The sequence below is a fragment of the Scyliorhinus canicula genome, chromosome 12 (assembly GCF_902713615.1).
Source record: "Scyliorhinus canicula chromosome 12, sScyCan1.1, whole genome shotgun sequence".
Lineage (NCBI taxonomy): Eukaryota > Metazoa > Chordata > Chondrichthyes > Carcharhiniformes > Scyliorhinidae > Scyliorhinus > Scyliorhinus canicula.
Window position 1 is genome coordinate 138613165 of NC_052157.1, and position 20627 is coordinate 138633791.

Consider the following 20627-nt stretch of genomic DNA (forward strand, 5'->3'; position numbering starts at 1 on the left):
ACTACTTATACAGCCCAGCACAACAAGTCGCCATCACAGTACTCTCCAAGGCTTCAGTGTCTTTTAGTTCACCTCCAGTCTTTTTTCTTTTAATAGAAGTCCATACTTCATCTGGTGTTTCAAAGTAGAAGTCCCATTCCTCATGTGTGACCCACAGACGGGTTGGGTATAACATCCTGAACTTCACCCCCTTCTTAAAGAGGACCGTTTCTGCCAGATTAAACCTAGCTCGCCTCTTGGCCAAATATGTGGAGGTCCCGATAAATGCGCAGCTCACAATTCTCCCACTTGCTGTTCCGTTCTTTCTTGCCCACCGCAGAACGTGTTCCTTGTCCAGGAATCGGTGAAAGGGTACCGCCATTGTCCTCGGCAGCTCGTTCACTCGGGGATTCTTCGCGAGGGCTCTGTGCACTCTATCCACTTCCAGGAGCCAAGGGAACGCCTCAGCCGCCATCAACTTCTCCAACATGTCCGTTACATAAGCCCTCGCATCCGATCCCTCACTGCCTTCAGGATGGCCAACAATTCTAAGATTCTACCTCCTGGACCTGTTCTCCAGCTTCTCCTGCATTCTTTTCTGGCGATCATTCATCATCTCCACCTTGCTCTCCAGCATGGTTATGCATTCCTTGTCCTCGGACACCTTTTTCTCTACCTCCTGGATCGCCTTTCCGTGGGTCTCTTGATTCTGCACCACTTGATCAATCAAAGACTTAATCGGGTCCAGCGTGTCCTTCTTCAGCTTGGCGAAGCAATCTTTGAAAAACTTTACCAGCTGCTCTGTCGACCACTGTGCCATCTCCCCGCGGCCCTTGCTCTCCGCCATGCTTTCCCGCGTTGCCAGCTCTGCTCGCATCTTCCTTGTAGGACTTTGTCATCTAACACGGCCACTTCTGGTCCAATTCTCCATGCACCGGAGAGGGATTTCTCCTCACTGTCTCACTCTTCACCGATTTATCCCATAAAATCCAGAAAAAGCCAGGGGGAAAAGGTCCAAAAGTCCGTCACAGGTGGGAGCTGTCGAATGTGCAACCTACTCCTCCATGGCCACCACCGGAAGTCGGTGATCCTCAAGTTAAACCACCACTAGTCAGCTCTCCCTCTCAAAGGGGAAAGCAGCCTCTGGTCATCTGGGATTATGGTGACTTTACTTAATTTTTACTTTATACTGAATTCTGATTGAATTCTGGGATGAGCCGGCTCTGTTAGGAGTTTGGAGTAGAATGGCCGTATATTCTCATCGAATGAGAGGTGCTCATTGAAACACGCAAAAATCTTGGCAGGTTAGTTGCTGGGGGCACCAAAAAGAAAATGCTGGAAAATCTCAGTAGGTCTGGCAGCATCTGTAGGGAGAGAAAAGAGCTGTTTCGAGTGCTGGGGAGCCGTTTCTTCTGGCTGAAGAGTCCAGAACTAGGATTCATATTCTCAGGATAAGGCATTGGCCATTTCGGATTGAGGCAAGGAGAAATATTATCACTTAAAGGGTTGTGAATCCTCTATGCCAGAGGGCTGTGCATGTTCAGTCAATAAATATCACCAATACTGATTTTGAGCACACAAGGGAATCAGGAGATATAGGAATAGGTTGAGAAAGTGTAGTTGATTTTAAAATTCAGCCATGGTCTAACTTAATGGCGAAGCAGACTTGATGGGCTGTATGGCATATTCCTGCTCCTATTTCTTATGGCTCAATTCTGCACTGCCACTTTACAGCCTCTGTAATGGGAGCAGAGTCCTGATGAATTTATTCTTAAGCTGTCAAGATCTCTTGCAGTGCAACAACACTGTATTAAACAAGCCTCATCACTGCCGATCTCATCAGCATCCTTCCATCTACACAGCGTGATGGGCACGCAGCAAATCCGTTGGGGATGGACTAGTTTAATATGGTGCATTCTTGCAGATGGTTGAAGAGCCCGATCCCCGAGAGGCAGGTTCTGCCACAAGTGCCATTTATGAAGTGGTTATCAGGTGTTATCAGGTGTTACTGTGGGTTCTTGTTTTGGGTGTTGGTGCTCTTGATGATTGCAAATAATATTGGTTTATTTAATAAATTCCAATCAGCGATGAAATCACATTCAAACATATTTATGGATTTGTGTCTCGGGAAGGAGTGGGTGAGAATTTGTGCCTCGGGAAAGGAGTGCTGGGAGGTTCTGGCCTCGGAGAGTATTTTGCCAGTGTGTGAGGATGTGTGTGTAAATGTGAGACAGAAAAGAGTGTGCGAGAGAGAGACAGATGCCCGTGTCTGATATTAGAATCAGCTTTCCAGGATCATTCCTCCCATTAATAATGACAAAGGGTACGATTTGTATATATTATTAAATCAGAGAACTTTTTCATTCACCAGATTATTATATGCATAGATATAGCCAGAAGATCTGGTTTACCTACGATTTCTGTGTTTGCACCTATTTCCCGGCAAAAGAAGGGACACCAACATTATGAGAATGCTTGGGGTTCCCCAATGCTCGTGGTAAGTCACTCGGAGATCCACAGCGCAAAATGTTTGGGAACCCCTGTTCTATACTTTCTCTTCATCCCCTCCAGTAACTGCTGCTGGAAAGAGCCCAGGTTTTGGACATTTGCTGAAGACAGGATTGACATCAGCTGTGATGCATCCTGCAGAAAAATAACCCACTAAACTAAACACTCTAGGCTCAATAAGGTGAAGAATGGCCAAATGGGCATGGGACTGAGGGCATCAGTATATTCCATTATGGATGCCAACGGCCTGGGTGCAGTGGTAGTAATGATGGGATACAGTCAGTGGTTGCCATCATGCCTCCTATGAAACTACCAAGAAGTTTCTGGTATCCATACATGCGCAATAGCCAATACAGATTTTCATGGCAGTGGTGCTACATTTCGCCACAGGATGCACTTTTGAAGTCCCCCAGATTACAATTAATTCGAAATCAATCAACTGTCCAAAAACCTCCACTTTCATGCTATTAGTCTCACTATAAAAACTTTGAAAAAAAGTGTAACTGGATTGTTAGTGGAACAATAGGTTCATAATTACTATTGAACAGCCCCACGATCCCAGAAAGCATAATTTTATATTTGTGGATGTCAAACTTATCCATTATGAGAATATATATATATGATACTGCGGTTGTTCAATTGCATATGTACATCCAAATAATGTATTTTGCTCTCTGTAAAATCTTACCGACAGTGAAACATTGACCTTTACGACAAGAAAATGTCAGCACCGGAATAAAGAGGTCTTGCTGCAATTGCATGAGAGCCTTGGTAAAACCAACCCTGGAGTAGTGTGTACAGTTTCAGTCTCCTTATCTAAGGAAGGGATAGAGGGAGTGCAACACAGGTTAACCAGACTGATGTCCTGGGATGGCTGGATTTGCCTATGAGGGGAGATTCTTTGGAGTTTGGAAAAGTGAGAGGTAACCTCTTTGAAGCATACACAATTCTTCACAGGGTAGATGCAGGAAAGATGTTTGCCTTGGCAGCGGGGAGAGGGGTCGGTCCAGGGGACACAGTCTCGGAGATAGATAATTTAGGGCTGAGATGGGGGAGTAATTTCTTCTCAGATGGTGGCGAATCTTTGGAACACCCTACCCCAGAGAGCTGTGGAGGCTCAATCATTGAACATATTCAAGACAAGAGTCGATACATTTCTAAATGTTAAACATATTAAGGGATGTGGGAATGGTGCGGGAAAATGGAATGGAGATAGATCGGGGTAAGTTTGGGTTAAATGCTGAAGCAGGCTTAAGGGGCTGAATACTACTCCAATTTCCTATGTTATGTTCAGTATATTTTACTTTCTGGTTTGCTCGTCTGCGAAAATACGTGATGTGATAGGTTGTCTACAGTGTTTAATGGCATCACTGTTGCGGGACACCACGAGATCCCCTTGGCAACAGATTCAAACAGAGTTGGGAAAGGGGAAATCCATGCCATAGAGATCACAAGACCATTGTGGGCAGCTTCCTCAGCGGTCAGTTGTGAGCGCATGGCTTCACCACCGACCGCACAATCCAGGCCAACGTTTTCAAGAGATTGCAGGAAAGCAGTGTTCAATGGACACCTTCTAATAAAATACAGGATTTCTCAAAGCCTTTCTCATTGCACAAGACGTTTCTACAGAAATCTTACTTCAGTTGGCAATCTCGTGTCTAAATAATGATGGAAAATCAAAAGTATAAAAATCCTACTATATCCTCAAAGTGTAAATCATGAAGGATTAAAGAAGACGCTATAGGATAGCCAGTTAGAGGTTTAACAGTTACAATGGAATCTTTTCAAGTCCTGCTGGATATAATTTGTTTTGTATCATACAATAGGATTTCAGCAGAAGTACATAAAGGAGCACATATCTCCTTGGCCTCTGAACATTGTCAATGCGGCCAAATGATTAAAGTTCAACCATTAAAAAAATGTCTTAGTCGCATAAACTAACCCTGCAGTCTCTTTTGACCCAAAAGAAAAATGGCAATAATTATTCGATGTTGTTAAGTGACAGGTTTGCTTCATCTGTTGCCAGTACAAAGCAATTGCAATCACCCGAGTTATCCTCACAAAAATAAAATCTGGTCCAACTGCATCAATGGCTTCATGATCAGTCAAAAGATAAAAATATATGTTATCATGTTACTACAATGTCTGATGCGATGGTCTAACCGATGGGGAAGCTGATTCCAAAACACAGAACAGTCCAGCAGACAAAATGATTTCTTTCACCCTTTTTCTGGAAGATACCGACTATAGATAAGATATAGCTCTCTGGGCACTGCCTGCTCTTCAGAACCTCACTCAAGTGGCTGCTCTTCATGTGAGCATTCATGTCATAACCAAGTCCAATCATACACTCCCACAACAATCGCACTTTCAGCAGCATTCCCCTCCTGACAACAGCTCCGATTGAGATCATCGAACCAAGGCCAGAGAACGGGGGGAGGCCTGTCGGGTTTAGCTCCACGCTTAGGAGTGTGCTAACCAGCTGATTTAGCTGGAAGCTAAAGTCACTTTTATAATAATGATTTTCATTAATATTTAATGATTGATACTTTAAAGGGCAGGATTTCCGACCCATCCTGGTGAGATTTGCCAGTCCTGTCGAAGTTCACTGTCGCCAGGTGTGCCTGGAAAATTTTGGCCTTTTAGTATCATTGATTCTGGAAGACATGTCAATACTAGTCATAAAATACATGTAAACAGTCTTGCTCCAAAATCCAGTGTAGCAAATCATTTCCCAGCTCCTTGGACATGACAGCAGTTTCCACACAGCCCTGATCCAGCAGAAAAGGTCCCAGATTATTTCCTTGCTCAGCAGACTCTGAATATGGAGGGTCTAACACGTGTCAATCATCTTTCAAACATTATTAACCTCTTGTAAAAGATCAGATTTTCTCTTAGTACGTTAAATTTCAGCATGAGTGATTCAATGAGCTAAAAGGAGACTAATATTTCCAGCTGACTTCCCCCCCCCCCCCCCCCCCCCCCCCCCCCCCCCCAAAGTCAGCATTATTCTGATCCATGTATGTCTTGGCAAAATAAGCTAAGTTTTTAACTGGACCTGATGGTACATAAAGATACACTTCTAATATCACTCATACACTGTGCAAATACAAAGTGCAAGAGCTTATTTCATCCAGGTAGTCTAGTACTGCAACGTAGTGGTTAGAGTTTGCTGTGGAAATGGTAACAAGACTTATCAGTGTTCACCATTAATGAAGAGTAAATCAGACAGCAACATGCGGCAATCAGACATGAACAGCTAAATGCAGAAATCAGTGGTCAGCCAGCTCTAGTTACCCTGCTCCTCAAGAAAATGCATGGGAATTGTATCTCGGCAAGAGACTCGATATTGATACAAATGAAGGGTGTGAAGCTACTATACTTACGTGGCAAATGCCCGCTACACATGCCAGGAAAGGTTAAAGCCCGTCCGATCCAGTGCAAGTAAATTTCTAATGGCATATTAAGTCTTAATTACTGATGAACAACTCTGCCACTGGTGTGAAGCTTCAATCCTTCAGTGTTCAAGAGAGATTTTTTTTTTTTAAATTCACTTTTATTTGTTCTGTCTCTGCTATCTCTCAGTCACGTTTTCCTTTGCTTCCTTTTTTTTAAAACCTTATGTACCAGAACTGATAAGGAACTAAGTATTCTAACTAACAATTTCTAGTTCAGTTCATTAGTAATTGTCCAACCTGATTAGTTAAGGAGATTCACAGTTGTTTGCGTGCTTTGCACGGAGATCCCAGATCCCTTGTAGTGAGTGGGTGCTGTGCTATTTTGGATCCTAATTCACAGCAAGTTCCAGTGCAAAATCTCACTGCAAATTTGTGGGTAAGTGCAAGAGTAAGTGTAATAAATAACTGGCCACTGAGCATAATCCAGCCAACGGACATTTTCAAAAGTGCAATGCCACAGAAACTGGAAAAATTACATCCATGATTCTCAAAGCCAAATGTTCTGGGGTGGGATTCTCCAACCCCCAGCCAGGTCGGTGAAACGCCGGGGGCCAGCGTGAATCCCACCCCCGCCGTCTCCCAAAGTCTCCGGCACCAGAGATTCGGCGGGAATCGCGCCACGGCTGTCGGCAGCCCCCCCCCCGGCGATTCTCCGGCCCGCAATGGACCAAAGTCCCGCTGCTGTCATGCCAGCGGGACCAGGTGGCGCGGGCGGGCTCCAGGGACCTGGGGGGGGCACGGGGCGATCTGGCCCGCGATCGGGACCCACTGATCGGCGGGCGGGCCTGTGCCGAGGGGGCACTCTTTTCCTTCTGCGTTCGCCATAGTCTTCACAAGTGACCCCCTCCCCTGCGCATGCGCGGGGATGACATCAGCAGCCGCTGACGCACCAGCGCATGCGCGGACTTCCGCCGGCCGGCAAAGTCCCTTCGGCCCCGGCTGGCGTGGCGCCAAATTCTGTTCCCGCCGGTCGGCGGGGCGCCAACCACTCCGGTGCGGGCCTAGCCCCTCAAGGTTAGGGCCCCTAAAGGTGCGGAGAATTCCACACCTTTGGGGCGGCCCAACGCCAGAGTGGTTCACGCCACTCCATCCCGCCGGGACCCCCCGCCCCGCCGGGTAGGGGAGAATCCTGGCCCTGATCTCAGCAGAGTTGTCATGGGGGAATTAATAAAAGCAGATAGGAATCCAAACAACACTGTTTCTTAGCCATTCAGAGCATAGATTGAGATGAATATGCAACTTCTTGCTGACCAACTAAATGCATACTTTGGTTGCGTCTTCACAAAAAGGACACAGATAACATATCAGAAATGTTGGGGAACACAGGGTTTAGTGAGGAGGGAGAATTTGGAGTAGTAAAGGAAGTGGCCCTAGAAATAGTGGATGCATCTTCCAAGATTCTACAGACAATGGAATCATTCCTATAGATTGGAGGTAACCCCAATACTTTAATAATAATACCTTATTGTCACAAGTAGGCTTCAAATGAAGTCACTGTGAAAAGCCCCTAGTCACCACATTCCGGCGCCTGTTCGGGAGGCCAGTACGGGAATTGAACCTGGGCTGCTGGCATTGTTCTGCATTGCAAGTCAGCTATTTCGCCCACTGTGCTAAAACAACCCTCACGGTTGGCCTCACGGCCTCACGGTAGCATGGTGGTTAGCATCGATGCTTCACAGCTCCAGGGTCCCAGGTTCGATTCCTGGCTGGGTCACTGTCTGTGTGGAGTCTGCACGTCCTCCCCGTGTGTGCGTGGGTTTCCTCCGGGTGCTCCGGTTTCCTCCCACAGTCCAAAGATGTGCGGGTTAGGTGGATTGGCCATGCTAAATTGCCCGTAGTGTAAGGTTAATGGGGGGATTGTTGGGTTGCGGGTATACGGGTTACGTGGGTTTAAGTGGGGTGATCATTGCTCGGCACAACATCGAGGGCCGAAGGGCCTGTTCTGTGCTGTACTGTTCTATGTTCTATGTTCTAACCCCTAAAACGGAGGTAACGAGAAAACAGGGAATTATAGACCAGTCAGCCTGATGTCAGTAGAGCCTATTATAAAAGATTTAATAGCTGATCTAATACTTGCAAAACAATTGCAGAATTGGACAGAGTCAGCATGGATTTACTAAAGGGAAATCTTGCTTGACCATGTACCGGAATTCTTTACGGATGTAACGAGTAGAGATGATGAGGAGGAGACAGTGGATGTGGTTTATTTGGACATTCAGAAGGCTTTCCACAAAGTCCGACACAATAGATTATCGAGTAATATTAAGGTGCATGGGATTGGGGACAGTGCACTGTGATGGATAGAAACTGTTTAGCAGACAGGAAACAAGCAGTTGGAATAAATGGGTGTTTTTCCAAATCCTTGCGGTACCCACCATCAGTCACTAGTGGAGTACTGCAGGGATTAGTTCTGAGGGAAAATTAGAGGGGACATTAGAATCTCTTCTTGAATTTGCTTTCTCTTTAATTGATTCAAATGAGGGAACTGATGACACAAAGCCGGGGGGGGGGGTTAAAGTTCATGACAATGAGGGGAAATCTCATAGAAACCTATAAAATTGTTACAGGACTGTACAGGGTAGATGCAGGAATGATGTTCCCGATAGTGAGGGAGTCCAGAACCAGGGGTCACGTTCTGAGGATACGGTGCAGACCATTTCGGACTGTGCTGACAAGAAACTTCTTCACGTAGAGAATGGTGAACTTGTGGAATGTGTTACCACAGAAAGCTGTTGAGTCCAAAACATTGTTTATTATCAAGAAGGAGTTAGCTATAGTTCTTGGGCCAAAATTGATCCACGGATATGGGGTGGACAATCCCTGATTGTCGTCGAGAAGGTGGTCGTGAGCCTCCTGAACTGCTGTGGTCAATATGGTGAAGGTACACCCTCAGTGCTGTTAGGGAGGGAGTTCCAGGATTTTGACCCAGCCAGCGACAGGGAAGGAACAGCAATACATTTCCGAATCAGGATGGGGAGTGGCTTGGAATGAATCTCCAGGTGGTGGTCTTCCCAGGCATCTGCTGCCTTTGTCCTTCTAATGGTAGCGATCGTGGGTTTGGAAGGTGCTGCCTAAGGAGCCTTGGTATTCTTGGCCTTCATTTAAACCTTCCAGAAGGCAGAAGTGGAAAACTTGCCAATATTCTTTCCCTACCCTGGGAGCAGTGAAACTCATTCCAGCACTTTTACAGCTACCCTATCAAATGGAAGTTCAAGCCAACTACATTTGTAATGTGATTTGTACTGCAGCTGATCAGGAAGAGACAGAAGTCAGAAATGATGAAGTCCTGCAGTCTTTCGAGGGTTAAATGTACATTTTTTTTCCCCTCTAATTTTCCTATCAAAAAATGCTGCCATGCTCATTAATTACTTCACTGGCGGCATAAACCAAACTCTATTTTATAAATGATTCCTTTCCACCCGGAGCCTTTCTCTTTAATTAGAACACCAAATCTTATTTTGGGAGTTGTTAAAATGTTACAGTGCTGCATTATAAACCGCTTGCACAGCTCCATACCGAGCTAACACTACATGCTCAAGTCCAGGCAGTGCAGAGCGGCTGGTAATTTCAACCAGGAGCAAGCCCTGCTCCTTTGGGAATTATTCATTTTCCCAGTTTTCATCAAGCACAGCACAGAATGGAAATTGTGTGACTGAGCAGAGTTCTATACAATGCATTCTGCACCTGAACACCGGATTAATATTAAAGAAATGGGGGGGGGGCTGAGGAACCCATTGGCAAAATATGCACTGCAGGTAAGATTGAAAAAGTTCAAACTAATTAATTTCTAAATATATTTTTAAAGTATATTATACAGCAAAAAAATGAAAATTAAGCCAAAATTTTCACAATGCTGCCAAACTGTGGCTGAGCTACAAGCAGAGTGAAGCAAACCTTACGGCAAAAATTGTGAAGCTTGGCATTTAGAGATTATAATTTGCTCTCATACAAAAAAGGATTGAGATAAGGATAAGCAAAGGGGCAGAATTGGGGTGGGATGTCTGTAAATCCACTGACAAAAGGGTTCTAATTTCAGAGATGCTTTGTCGATGACAATCTTTCACAAGACTGTTTGGCCCACTTTCTTTCATTCTTCAGGGAATCAAACCCTGCAATATCCATGCCTGATGATATTTCAGGGTACTTACTACTCCACTAATCTACCATATCCTTCACCTTTCCAAAAAGTATTGAACTGGCAAGGAAGCACTTTGGAATATCCTGAGGTTGTGAAAGGGGCAAGATAAATTCAAGTCCTTCCTCTCTTTCATGACTGGAAACACTCAGGTCAGATGAGGTCAAGTGTGGATTTACAGAGAAACAACATGCCGAGACAATGATGACAACTGTGTTTTTGGGGGGGGGGGGGACCAGCGGAGCAAGACACCGGCAAGGCAGCAGAATGGGCGGGGCAAAGAGTGCACGGGATTAGGGGATATGGGGATAAGGCAGGAGAACTGGGATGAGAAACACATCAGCCATGATTGAATACTGGAGCAGACACGATGGGCCGAATGGCCTAATTCTGCTCCCATGTCTTATGTTATGGGTGGGAGCGGGAGCAAGTGTTGGAGGAAATGCATGATCAGAATCACAGCTTCTTACAAGAGGTAAGCTTGGATTTCAGCAAAGCAATTATTAATATAAGCATGCATTTACAAGAGACGTAGTAGTGGGTGGCATGGTGACAACATGGTTAGCGCTGCTGCTTACCAGAGCCAGGCACCCAGAATCAATTCTGGTCTTGGGTGACTGTGTGGAGTTTGTGCATTCTCCCAGTGTCTTCATGGGATTCCTCCCACCGTCTAAAGATGTGCAGTCTAGATAGATTGGCCATCCTAAAATTGCCCCTTAAGTCTCCTAAGTTGTATGGTTAGGTGAGGTTAAGGGGATAGGGCAAGAGTGCGCGCATCGGTAAGGTGCTCTTTCAGAGTGCTGATGCAGACTTGATGGGCCGAATGGCCTCCTTCTACAGTGCAGGGATTCTATGTTTATGCTCAATAGGTTATTTTCGTGGTTTCCACCATCGTGTTCTGGAAGCAGGGAGTGGGGTGGGCGAGCGTCAAAAATGAAGGCGAGCACAGGGCCAACTGTAAATCCACCTCTAGGTGTGTTATCAGTGTACAGCAGTAATGCCCCAGGTTACTGCATGGTCTGTACGGAGTTAACTGATTTCAGCCATAACATCAATTGGGCATAAAAATTTGCCTCAGGCCCTCTCCTTCCTAGAGGTGGATATTTGGAAACGGCAAGCATGAATTAGATTACTTTTGTCACACAGTCAATGATACAAATTACGTACCCGAAATAGAGGATAACCAAGGGGCAAATGAGAGTGAGGAACTTAATAGTAATTAATACCAGCAGCAAAAAATTATCAGAGAGACTTGAGACTACGTTGGCGGCGTGGCTTAGTTTTAAAAAATATATATAAATTGAGTACCCAATTAATTTTTTCCAATTAAGGGGCAATTTAGCGTAGCCAATCCACCTACCCTGCACATCTTTGGGTTGTTGGGGCGAAGCCTACGTAAACACGGGGAGAATGTGCAAACTCCACACGGACGGTGACCCAGAGCTGGGATCGGCACCGTGAGGCAACAGGCTAACCACTACGCCACCGTGCTGCCCTAGCGCCGTGGATTAGTTGGTTAAAGCGCCCGTCTCATAAACAGGAGAAAGTGGAAACAGAAAGCCAACTGATCCTCAGTACCTGTATGTAGGTCTACATCCTCGGGTTCAAAAAGAGTTAACTGCAGGCATAGTTAACTATGAATGCTCAATGATTTTCCAAAAGTCCCTAGATTCTGGAAATGTCCAAGTGGATTGGAAGTGAGTAAATTAAACACTGCTATTCAAGAAAGGAGGGGAGAGAGAAAACAGGAAACACAACAGGCTAGTCAGCCTGACAACAGTTGTCAGGAAAATGCTAGAATCTATTGTTAAGGCGGTCTTATCAATGCACGTAGAAACTAATACTATGATCAGACAGAAACAACATGGTTTTATGAAAAAAAATTGACAAATTTATTAATTATTTTTTGAACATTTAACTCAGGTAAATAAATGGGAGCCAGTAATATACTTGGATTCCCACAAGGCATTCAGTAAGGTGACACACAAAAGGTTAATATGCAAGAGAGGGTTCATGGAGTTAGGGGTAATATATTGGCACGGGTGGAGGATCAGTTTACTGACAGGAAGCAGAGACTAGAAATAAACGGGGCCTTTTCAAGTTAGCAGGCTGTAGCTAGTGGAATGCTGCAAGGAACAGGCCTGAGGCCTCAGCTATTTGCAATCCATATCAGCGACTGAGATGAACAGACTGAGTGTAATGTATCCAAGTTGGTTGATGATGCAAAGTTAGCTAAGAATGCAAACTGAGGAGGATGCAAAGAGGTTGCAAAGACATATAGCCAGACTAAGCGAGTGGGGAACAGGGCGAGAGATTTTGTTGCAACGCAATTTGTTTTTCAAAAAAAGGTGTGAAATTTCAAATGCTGTTCAGAGAGCCTTGGGTGTCCACATATAAGGAATACAGAAATTGTACATGCAGGTACAGCAAACAATTAAGGCAGCAAACAGCATGTTGACCTTTACTGAAAGGGGATTGGAAGGCAAGGACAAGGAAGACTTGCTACATTTGTGAAAGGCCTTGATGAGATCACAGCTGGAGTACTTTGTGCAGTTTTGGTCTCAATATCGAAGGAAAGATATACTTACATTGGAGGCCGTATGCTGATAGTTTGCCAGATTGGTTCCCGAGATGAGACAGTTATCCTGTGAAGAAAGCTGTGTAAATTGGGCCTATATTATGGAATTTAGAAGAATGGAAGCTGATCTCTTTGAAACATACAAGATCCTGAAGGAGCCGAATAGGCTAGACACAGATTTGTTTCTGCTGGTCAAGGAAATTTAAAACACTGGAGGCACGGTCTCAGGATTAGGGGGGCCAATCGCTTAGGACTGAGGTGAAGAGATATTTACTCAAAGGACTGTGAATCATTGGAATTCTCTACCCTAAGAGTACTGCATGTTCCATCATTGAATATATTTATGGTTAAGATAGACAGATTTCTGGTCTTGTTTATATGCATATTGAGCTGGTTTAGCACACTGGGCTAAACAGCTGGCTTGTAATGCAGAACAAGGCAGCAGTGCGGGTTCAATTCCTACACCGGCCTCCCCGAGCAGGCGCCGGAATGTGGCGACTAGGGGCTTTTTATAGTAACTTCATTGAAGCCTACTTGTGACAATAAGCGATTATTATTATTAGAAAATATGTGGACGGGAAAGTGGAGTTGAGGCGAAACATCAGCTTTGATTGTACTGAATGCCAGAGCAGGCTAGAGGGGCCTTGTTGTTTACTCTTACTCCTTTTCCTTAGGTTATGTATTTCCCCACCTCTGGCTAAAAAGCTTGTCAACACTCATTGCCAAGGCTCACACGTGAAAATTTGCCTGGTTGGGGTGCTGGACAGTTTCTGGCATCTGCGAAACAGGCCTCACAGCAAAAATTAGGCATCTTCAGCAGAGCAATTTTAATACCCTAGTTTGCTGGGGAACGGATTAGATCCGTTTGGATTAGATTTTACCTCTACTAGTGCCCCAAGAGTAGCACAATATAGCCCATCAGGTTCCTGTCGGCATCATTTCAACAAGGCCATTAAAAGCAATATTGTTAACAATTGATGTAAATTACACAAACAGGAATACGAAACAAAAATAGTGGGCACAAAAATAGTGGGCTGGAGTTAAAACAATGAAGAGGGGAAATTAGAATCTCTTCTCGAATTCGCATTCATTCTTTTCTATGACAAAAAAAAACTTACTGCTGCTAGTTTCATTGGAATGCAAGCAGAATGGGTGGCACGGTGGCACAGTGGTTAACACTGCTTCCACACGGCGCCAAGGAGCTAGGTTCGATCCCAGCCCCGGGCACTGTCTCGGTGGCATTTGCACATCTTCCCTGTATCTGCTTGGGTCTCACCCTCACAACCCAAAGATGTGCAGGTTAGGTGGATTGACCATGCTAAATTGCCCCTTAATGGGGGAAAAAAATTGGGTTCTCTAAATTTAAAAAAGGAATGTAGGCAGAAAGCTTGAGGATCTTCCAAAGCACCTCAAAGACAATGGCAGAGATTCCTCGACCATTCCCGCTGGAGTGATCTTCCGGTCTTGCCAATGGTGACCCCTGCCACAGGTTCCCCTGGTGGCAGAGACGACGAACAACGGGACCTCCATTGACAGTGAAGGGACCACAAGATACCATCACAGGCTAATGGCGGATCTACTCCGTTGCTGCAAAACCAGCTGTAGAGGAGCGGAAAATACTTCTCCATAAAGTATATTTGAACTACAGTCATGTTATGTTGGCCAGCGTGGCAACCCGTTTTTGTACCAAAGTTGAATGAGATGAATGACTAGAATGTTTGTCTTGGTGCATTTTGTTGAGAGGTAAATGTTAGCCAACAGACCAAGAGAACTTTGCCTTTTTCAAAAAGTAACTGTGGAATCTTTTATACCAAACAGGTGGACAAGGTCTGGATTTGACATCTCACTTGAAAGTTGACATCTTTGATGTTGCACTGATGTTTCAGCCTAGATGGTGTGCTCAGTTTTCTGTAATGGTGCTTGACCCATGGCCTTCTGACGAAGGAACAAGAGTGACACCAACAGAGCCAAGCTGTGCAAGTCAGCAGCTGCACCCTGTCCTCTGAACGCTACTTTCTTCAGTGTAATATTAGTAACAGTGAAGGTGTCAATAAGTTATTTAAGCCTTAAGAGCATAAACCATCAAATGGTTGTCATTTGCATTGGAACACAGTCTCAGAATAATTGACCCCACTCTGTCGATTATGTGCCTGCAGAAATATCTGTTGGATAGTCAAGTTCAACTTTCCTGAGGGAAGATAGATAACGCGAACTGTCTGGTACAAAAGTCATCAGCGTAAGTATGATAAATATGCTTACTTGGTTACAAACTAAGAGGAAATTATTCCCTATAGCCGTTAAACTGCACAAGAATCAATTATTCTTCATGAAAGTAACATATGTCACACTCATTTTCCATGTCTAGTACACCACCTTGGATTTATGACACACGTTAATATGGGGAAACATCATGAAACTTCACAGATGCATAATCAGTCAAAATTGCCCGTGCCGAAGGAGAAAGTATTAGGATTTGTGCCTAAAAGCTTGCTCAAAGAAAGACAGAGAGTATAAAGGTTTCGGGAAAGTATTTCAGAGTTTTGGTCCTAGACGTGTGGAGACACAGCCACTAATATAGGACAACGGGAATGGGGATGCACAAAAGGGCCAGGGTTGGGAAAATGCAGAGATCTCACAGGGTGTAGGGCTAGAGAAGGTTACAGAGACAGGGAGGGGCAAATCAAAGGCAGGATTTCAAAATGAGGACGATAATTTCTTCTACAAATGTGCAACTGCTCGGCCCAAGATCGCAAGAAACTGCAGACTGTGGTGAACTCAGCCCAATGCATCACACAAACTTGCCATCCCCACATTGATTCATCTCCCGCTGCCTCAGGAAGGCAGACAGCATTATCAGAGACCCATCCCATCCAGGCATTGCCTTCTTCCAGACCCTTCCATCAGGCAGAAGGTACAGAAGTCTGAAGACTCACACATCCAGACATAGGAACAGCTTCTTTCCCACAGCTACAAGGCTCCTCAACGACTCACCCTCGGACTGATCTGTTCCCTGTAAGAACACTATTCATGATGCCCTATGCTGCTCTTGCTCATGTATTTGCTTTGTTTGGCCCCTTGTTCCGCACTGTAACCAATCACTGTTTTGTCGATGTACCATTTGTCAATGTTGTCTGTTGACTATTCTTGTGTCTACTATGTATGTACTGTGTACGTTCCTCGGCCGCAGAAAAATACTTTTCACTGTACTTCGGTACATGTGACAATAAATTAAATCAATCAATCATTCGTATTTTAAATCAGAGATGTTTGTGAACCAAGAGCAAGTATAGGCAATGGAGCATGGGGACAACGGGCGAGTTGGACGTAGGATACGAGTAACCAGGTTTTGGATGAACTGAAGTTCATAGAGAGTAGAAGGTAAGATAGGAGACTGGAGCCAAGCACACAACAATAGCAGAGTCTGGAGGTAACAAAAGCATAGATACGGTTTTCAGCAGCAAATAAGCTGACGGTGACAATCTTACAGTGATGAATGTAGATTTATTTTTGATGAAGAGCACGTAAGAACTAGGAGCAGGTGTGGGTAATTCGGCCCCTCGAGACTGCTCCGCCATCCAATACAGTCATGGCTGGTCTCATCTCAGCCACAACTCCACTTTTCTGCCCGTTCTCCATAACCCTGCAACCCATTACTAATGAAAAATCTGTCCATCTCCTCCTTATATCTTCTCAATGTCCCAGCATCTACTGCACTTTGCGGTAGTGAATTCTACAGATTCACAACCCTTTGAGAGAAGTAATTTTTCCTCATCTCGGTTGTAAATCTGCTGCCTCTTATCTTAAAACTATGACCTCACGTTCGGGATTGCCCTACAGAGGAAACAGCGTCTCTACGTCTACTTTGACAGTCTATTTTATCATCTCATCTCTTCTCATTCTTCTTTTTTTTTAAATTTAGAGTACCCAATTCATTTCTTCCAATTACGGGGCAATCCACCTACCCTGCACGTCTCTGGGTTGTGGGAGCGAAACCCACGCAAACACGGGGAGAATGAGCATACTCCACACGGACAGTGACCCAGAGCCCTGATCGAACCTGGGACCTCGGTGCCGTGAGGCAGCAGTGATAACCACTGTGCCACCGTGCTGCCGCCTTCTCATTCTTCTAAACTCTAGTGAGTATAGGCCTAAACTTTCAACCTTTCATCATAAGACAAACCCCTCATCTCTGGAATCAATCTAGTGAACCTCCTCTGAACTGCCTCCAATCCATTTACATCCTTCCTCAAGTAAGAGGATCAAAACTGTACACAATACCCCAGGTGTGGTCTCACCAATGCCTTGCACAGTTGCAGCAACACTTCCTTACTTTTATACTCTGTTCTTTTAGCAACAAAATTCCTCTTGCCTTCCTTATTACCTGCTGTCCTGCATACTAGTTTTGTGTGATCATGCACGAGGACACCAAGATCCCTCTGGGTGTCTCTCCATTTAGAGATGGAGTATAAAGCTCAGCTCTGGGTCACTGAGGTTGTGAATAGTCTGTGTCAGCCAGAGACAATGCCTGGGGCATCAGAATGGAATTGATGGTGGGAGAAACAGAGTCTGTGGTTGGGGCAGAAGACAATGGCTGTGGTTTCCATGGTTGCACAAGATGGCGCCGGAGCGTGGCGACTCTCTGCGAGCGAGCTCCAACAGATCCTCTTTTTACTTATCTTACAATCGTTCTAATCTTTTATTGCCTTTTCTTTTCATGTACCTAATGATCTGTTGAGCTGCTCGCAGAAAAATTGTCTTGGTACACGTGACAATAAACAAAATCCAATCCAATGTTTCATTTGAGAAAATCCAAAACCAGATATTGCCCAAGCCTGACAGTACAGAGACAGTAGAGGGGACAAGACAGTTGTCATGAAGTAGACCTATGAGGTCATCAGAGTACATTTAGAACTGATGTTGCTGAGGGAAAGCATGTGGATGAAGAATAGGAGCCGAATAAAGATTCTCTGGCTATGGCTGGTAGCTACGATTGGAACTCCTGGTCAGTTCACAAATGGAGGAGAATCATTGGGGGACAATAATGTGGTTGTCTGTGTGAAAGGCAATTAAATAACACAAACTGTGATTAAACGCAAGTGGTGTACTTTTCAGTATTTTAAGAAGCTTGCAGTTTTACATCTCAGAACGTCCTGAAGGATTTTACATACAAAGAGTAGCGTTTTGAAGTTCAATCACTGACGTTAGATCAGCAATGGTGCCAATTAATTTGCGCTCAGTAAATGAATGATTTGGTCCAATTAACCAGACAATGCCATTTTTTTGGCTAACTGGTGTGGGCTCATCTGTTTGAGCTAGATAAACACAAGCTGCAGTATTCTTTGGAGTTTCGTTACACTTACCTCATTGCCTCCAGGTAGCCTGTTCAGCTGTACTAGCTGACCTTGACTGTCCAACACCAGCTCAGTGAATGTCAGCAGCTCTGCGGGTGGAGTGGGTAAATGGGCTTGCAATTCCATCGAGGCCCATAGTTTGATTAAAGACTTGAAAAATAAAAGAAAAATTCTGTAAGAAAATTATGTTTTTAAAGTTAAGCGGAGATGCTGTACATAAATATCTAAAGAATATATAAATGCTTCCCAAGGAGCTGTTGCATAATGCATATTAAAAGATATTTAGGAACGTTTTGTCATTTGATATGTTACTTCCCTTTTAAATTTTAGGTCATGGGATTGGCGGCAGCTTGGGATTGGCCACTTTGATTAAAACTCCTTGGGAGGGGATGTCAACAGGGAAGTAGTCCGGATGCTACACCTAGCTCCCACAGGAGAGAAAAGGAAAAAAAAAAAAACTCAGTTCCCAGCTTCACATCAATAGCCAGTGATGCCTGATGAAAATATACTTGTGGACGTCAGCTGGGAAGAGGATTGGAATCCGCTGTGATGACTTCGCATTAAAATGCAAGTCTCCACAGTGACCAGAATATATGAATAATGGACACTTGGGGGAAGCACTGGAGAGCAATCACACCCAGCAAGGAGATAACATATTCAAAAAGGCGAAAAGGAGTAAAAAAAATGGTAGAGAAGCGAAACATTCCCCAAGATGACATTATGGAGTTCTGTTCAGATGACATATTGGCCAATCACATTTAGGGCAGATGCTGTAAATCTGAAATAAGAACAGAAAATGCTGGATAAACTCAGCAGGTCTGGCAGCATCGGTGGAGAGGGGATCAGAATTAACATTTCAAGTCCGTTTACCCTTCTGCGGTCCTGTAGGAGTAAAGCATCAACCTTCACAATGTCACTTTAGCAGGGGGTCCACACAGTGTTTCCGTTCAGGCTATCCAGAACTAGTATTTTTAAAGTTTACAAATTGCTACATAGTGGCCACATAAAACATACGGATGAGGTTCATCGGAAGGATGCCAGAGATGGTAATCTAGAGTTACTGGGACTCTTTTTTACTGAACCAGAAAGACTCCAGGAAATACTCCATCAAGGTTTTTAAAATTATGAAGGGTTTTGATAAGAGTGAATAAGGAACATCATTTTCTCAGTTAAGAGAGCTAGCAACCATCAATTTTAATTAGTCACATCATGAGGAGAGAGATTAAGAAACTTTTCTTTACACTGTGTTGCCGGAATGCTTTGTTATGTGGTATTGTTCGAGGAGAGACATTTGAATTACTTACAGGAAAATCTGATAAACATTTGAAGCAAAGGAATTTGCAGAACTCTGAATAGATGGCAGGGCTTTGGGACTAGTTTTGGATTGCAACGGCAAAGGGCCAGTACCAACATGATGAACCAAACACATAGCTTTCTTCTATGCTGGACATCTTGACAGTTTTATGCAGGATTAAGAAACATCAAAGTATCTTTATAGCATTGAGAATGTCCCTCCCAACTCCCGCATTGCCATTTTTCTCCAATCCTGGACACATCAGCTTCTTGCATTGGCACCGTTCCATGGTGCACACATTCTACAGCAATTTCCCAAAATGGGCATTATTCTTATGTGAGCGTTGATAAGAGCCAGTCTGTTTTGAGTGGTGGGGTAAGTAATGGGTGCAGGCCTGTGTGGAGGAGAAGGGTTTGCTTCGTCCTGTCCATTGTGTCCACAAATAAGTACTTCCAATAAGGGTTGGAAAATACATCAGAAACATGTATATTTTGAGGCTATCCATCTCTATAACACAGGGATGCTATTGCCAATTGCAACGCATTTACCAGAGTCCCAGCTGGATATAGCTAACAGGGCATGGGTTTGGGATCTTCCGGGGCGAAATAGTTCAGTTCCACATTTAATAATAAATTGCATGACAATTTTCAACCACATGAGCACACTGGAAATAGCCTGTCCCGGGAACAATATTCAAGAAGCCTAATTCTAATCATAAAAGGAACCACCCTTCAACTGATCATCATGACAAATAAATACGGTGTGAGGTCAAACATCTTAAAACTCAAATTGAACAAGTGGTACATAAATAGGAAATTATTAAAACAAATAAACAATTCATATCAGGAAGTAAATTTTGAGCAATCACCTAGATTCAAATAAGATTTTTTAAATTTCAATGGCAATTCTTGTAATGCACTCCAAAGGAGGCATTATACTCTTGTGCCTCCAACAAATGCAATACAACAGGCTCAGCTCAAACCTACATCACACAATAAAGCCAGCAGTCCAAAGTGCCAGATTTACCTGTCGGAACATTTCAGGCAAGTCGTACACATATGTCGTTCCAAGGGACTGGGCTTGAAACCTTTTGGACTGTAGTAAGTCTTTGGTAACATAGGGTGTGTTGATTAGCATTCCATGTAATGGTCCCTGTTTATCTCCATAGGCTTGAAACATGATCTGTTATCAGAAGAAAAAGAAAGGTGAAGCACTTTTATTTAAATCGCCAGTCATTTTTGTTTTATAAATATGTCAGCTCCCACACCTTGGACAGAAGCTCATGCCATCAGTATCCATGAAAGAACTGTAACATTGAGGGCAA

General features: G+C 44.2%; 1 protein-coding gene across 1 annotated transcript in view; it reads right to left on the reverse strand.

Moving 5' to 3' along the window:
• acaca (acetyl-CoA carboxylase alpha) overlaps positions 1 to 20627 on the reverse strand; it is a 324414-nt gene that overhangs the window by 127918 nt on the left and 175869 nt on the right. Inside the window, exons 39-40 of the mRNA XM_038814269.1 lie at positions 20330 to 20485; positions 18019 to 18159 (exon numbers count right to left, since the gene is read on the reverse strand). Coding sequence (XP_038670197.1) covers positions 18019 to 18159; positions 20330 to 20485 — 297 coding nt within the window. The remainder of the gene's footprint in view (positions 1 to 18018; positions 18160 to 20329; positions 20486 to 20627) is intronic.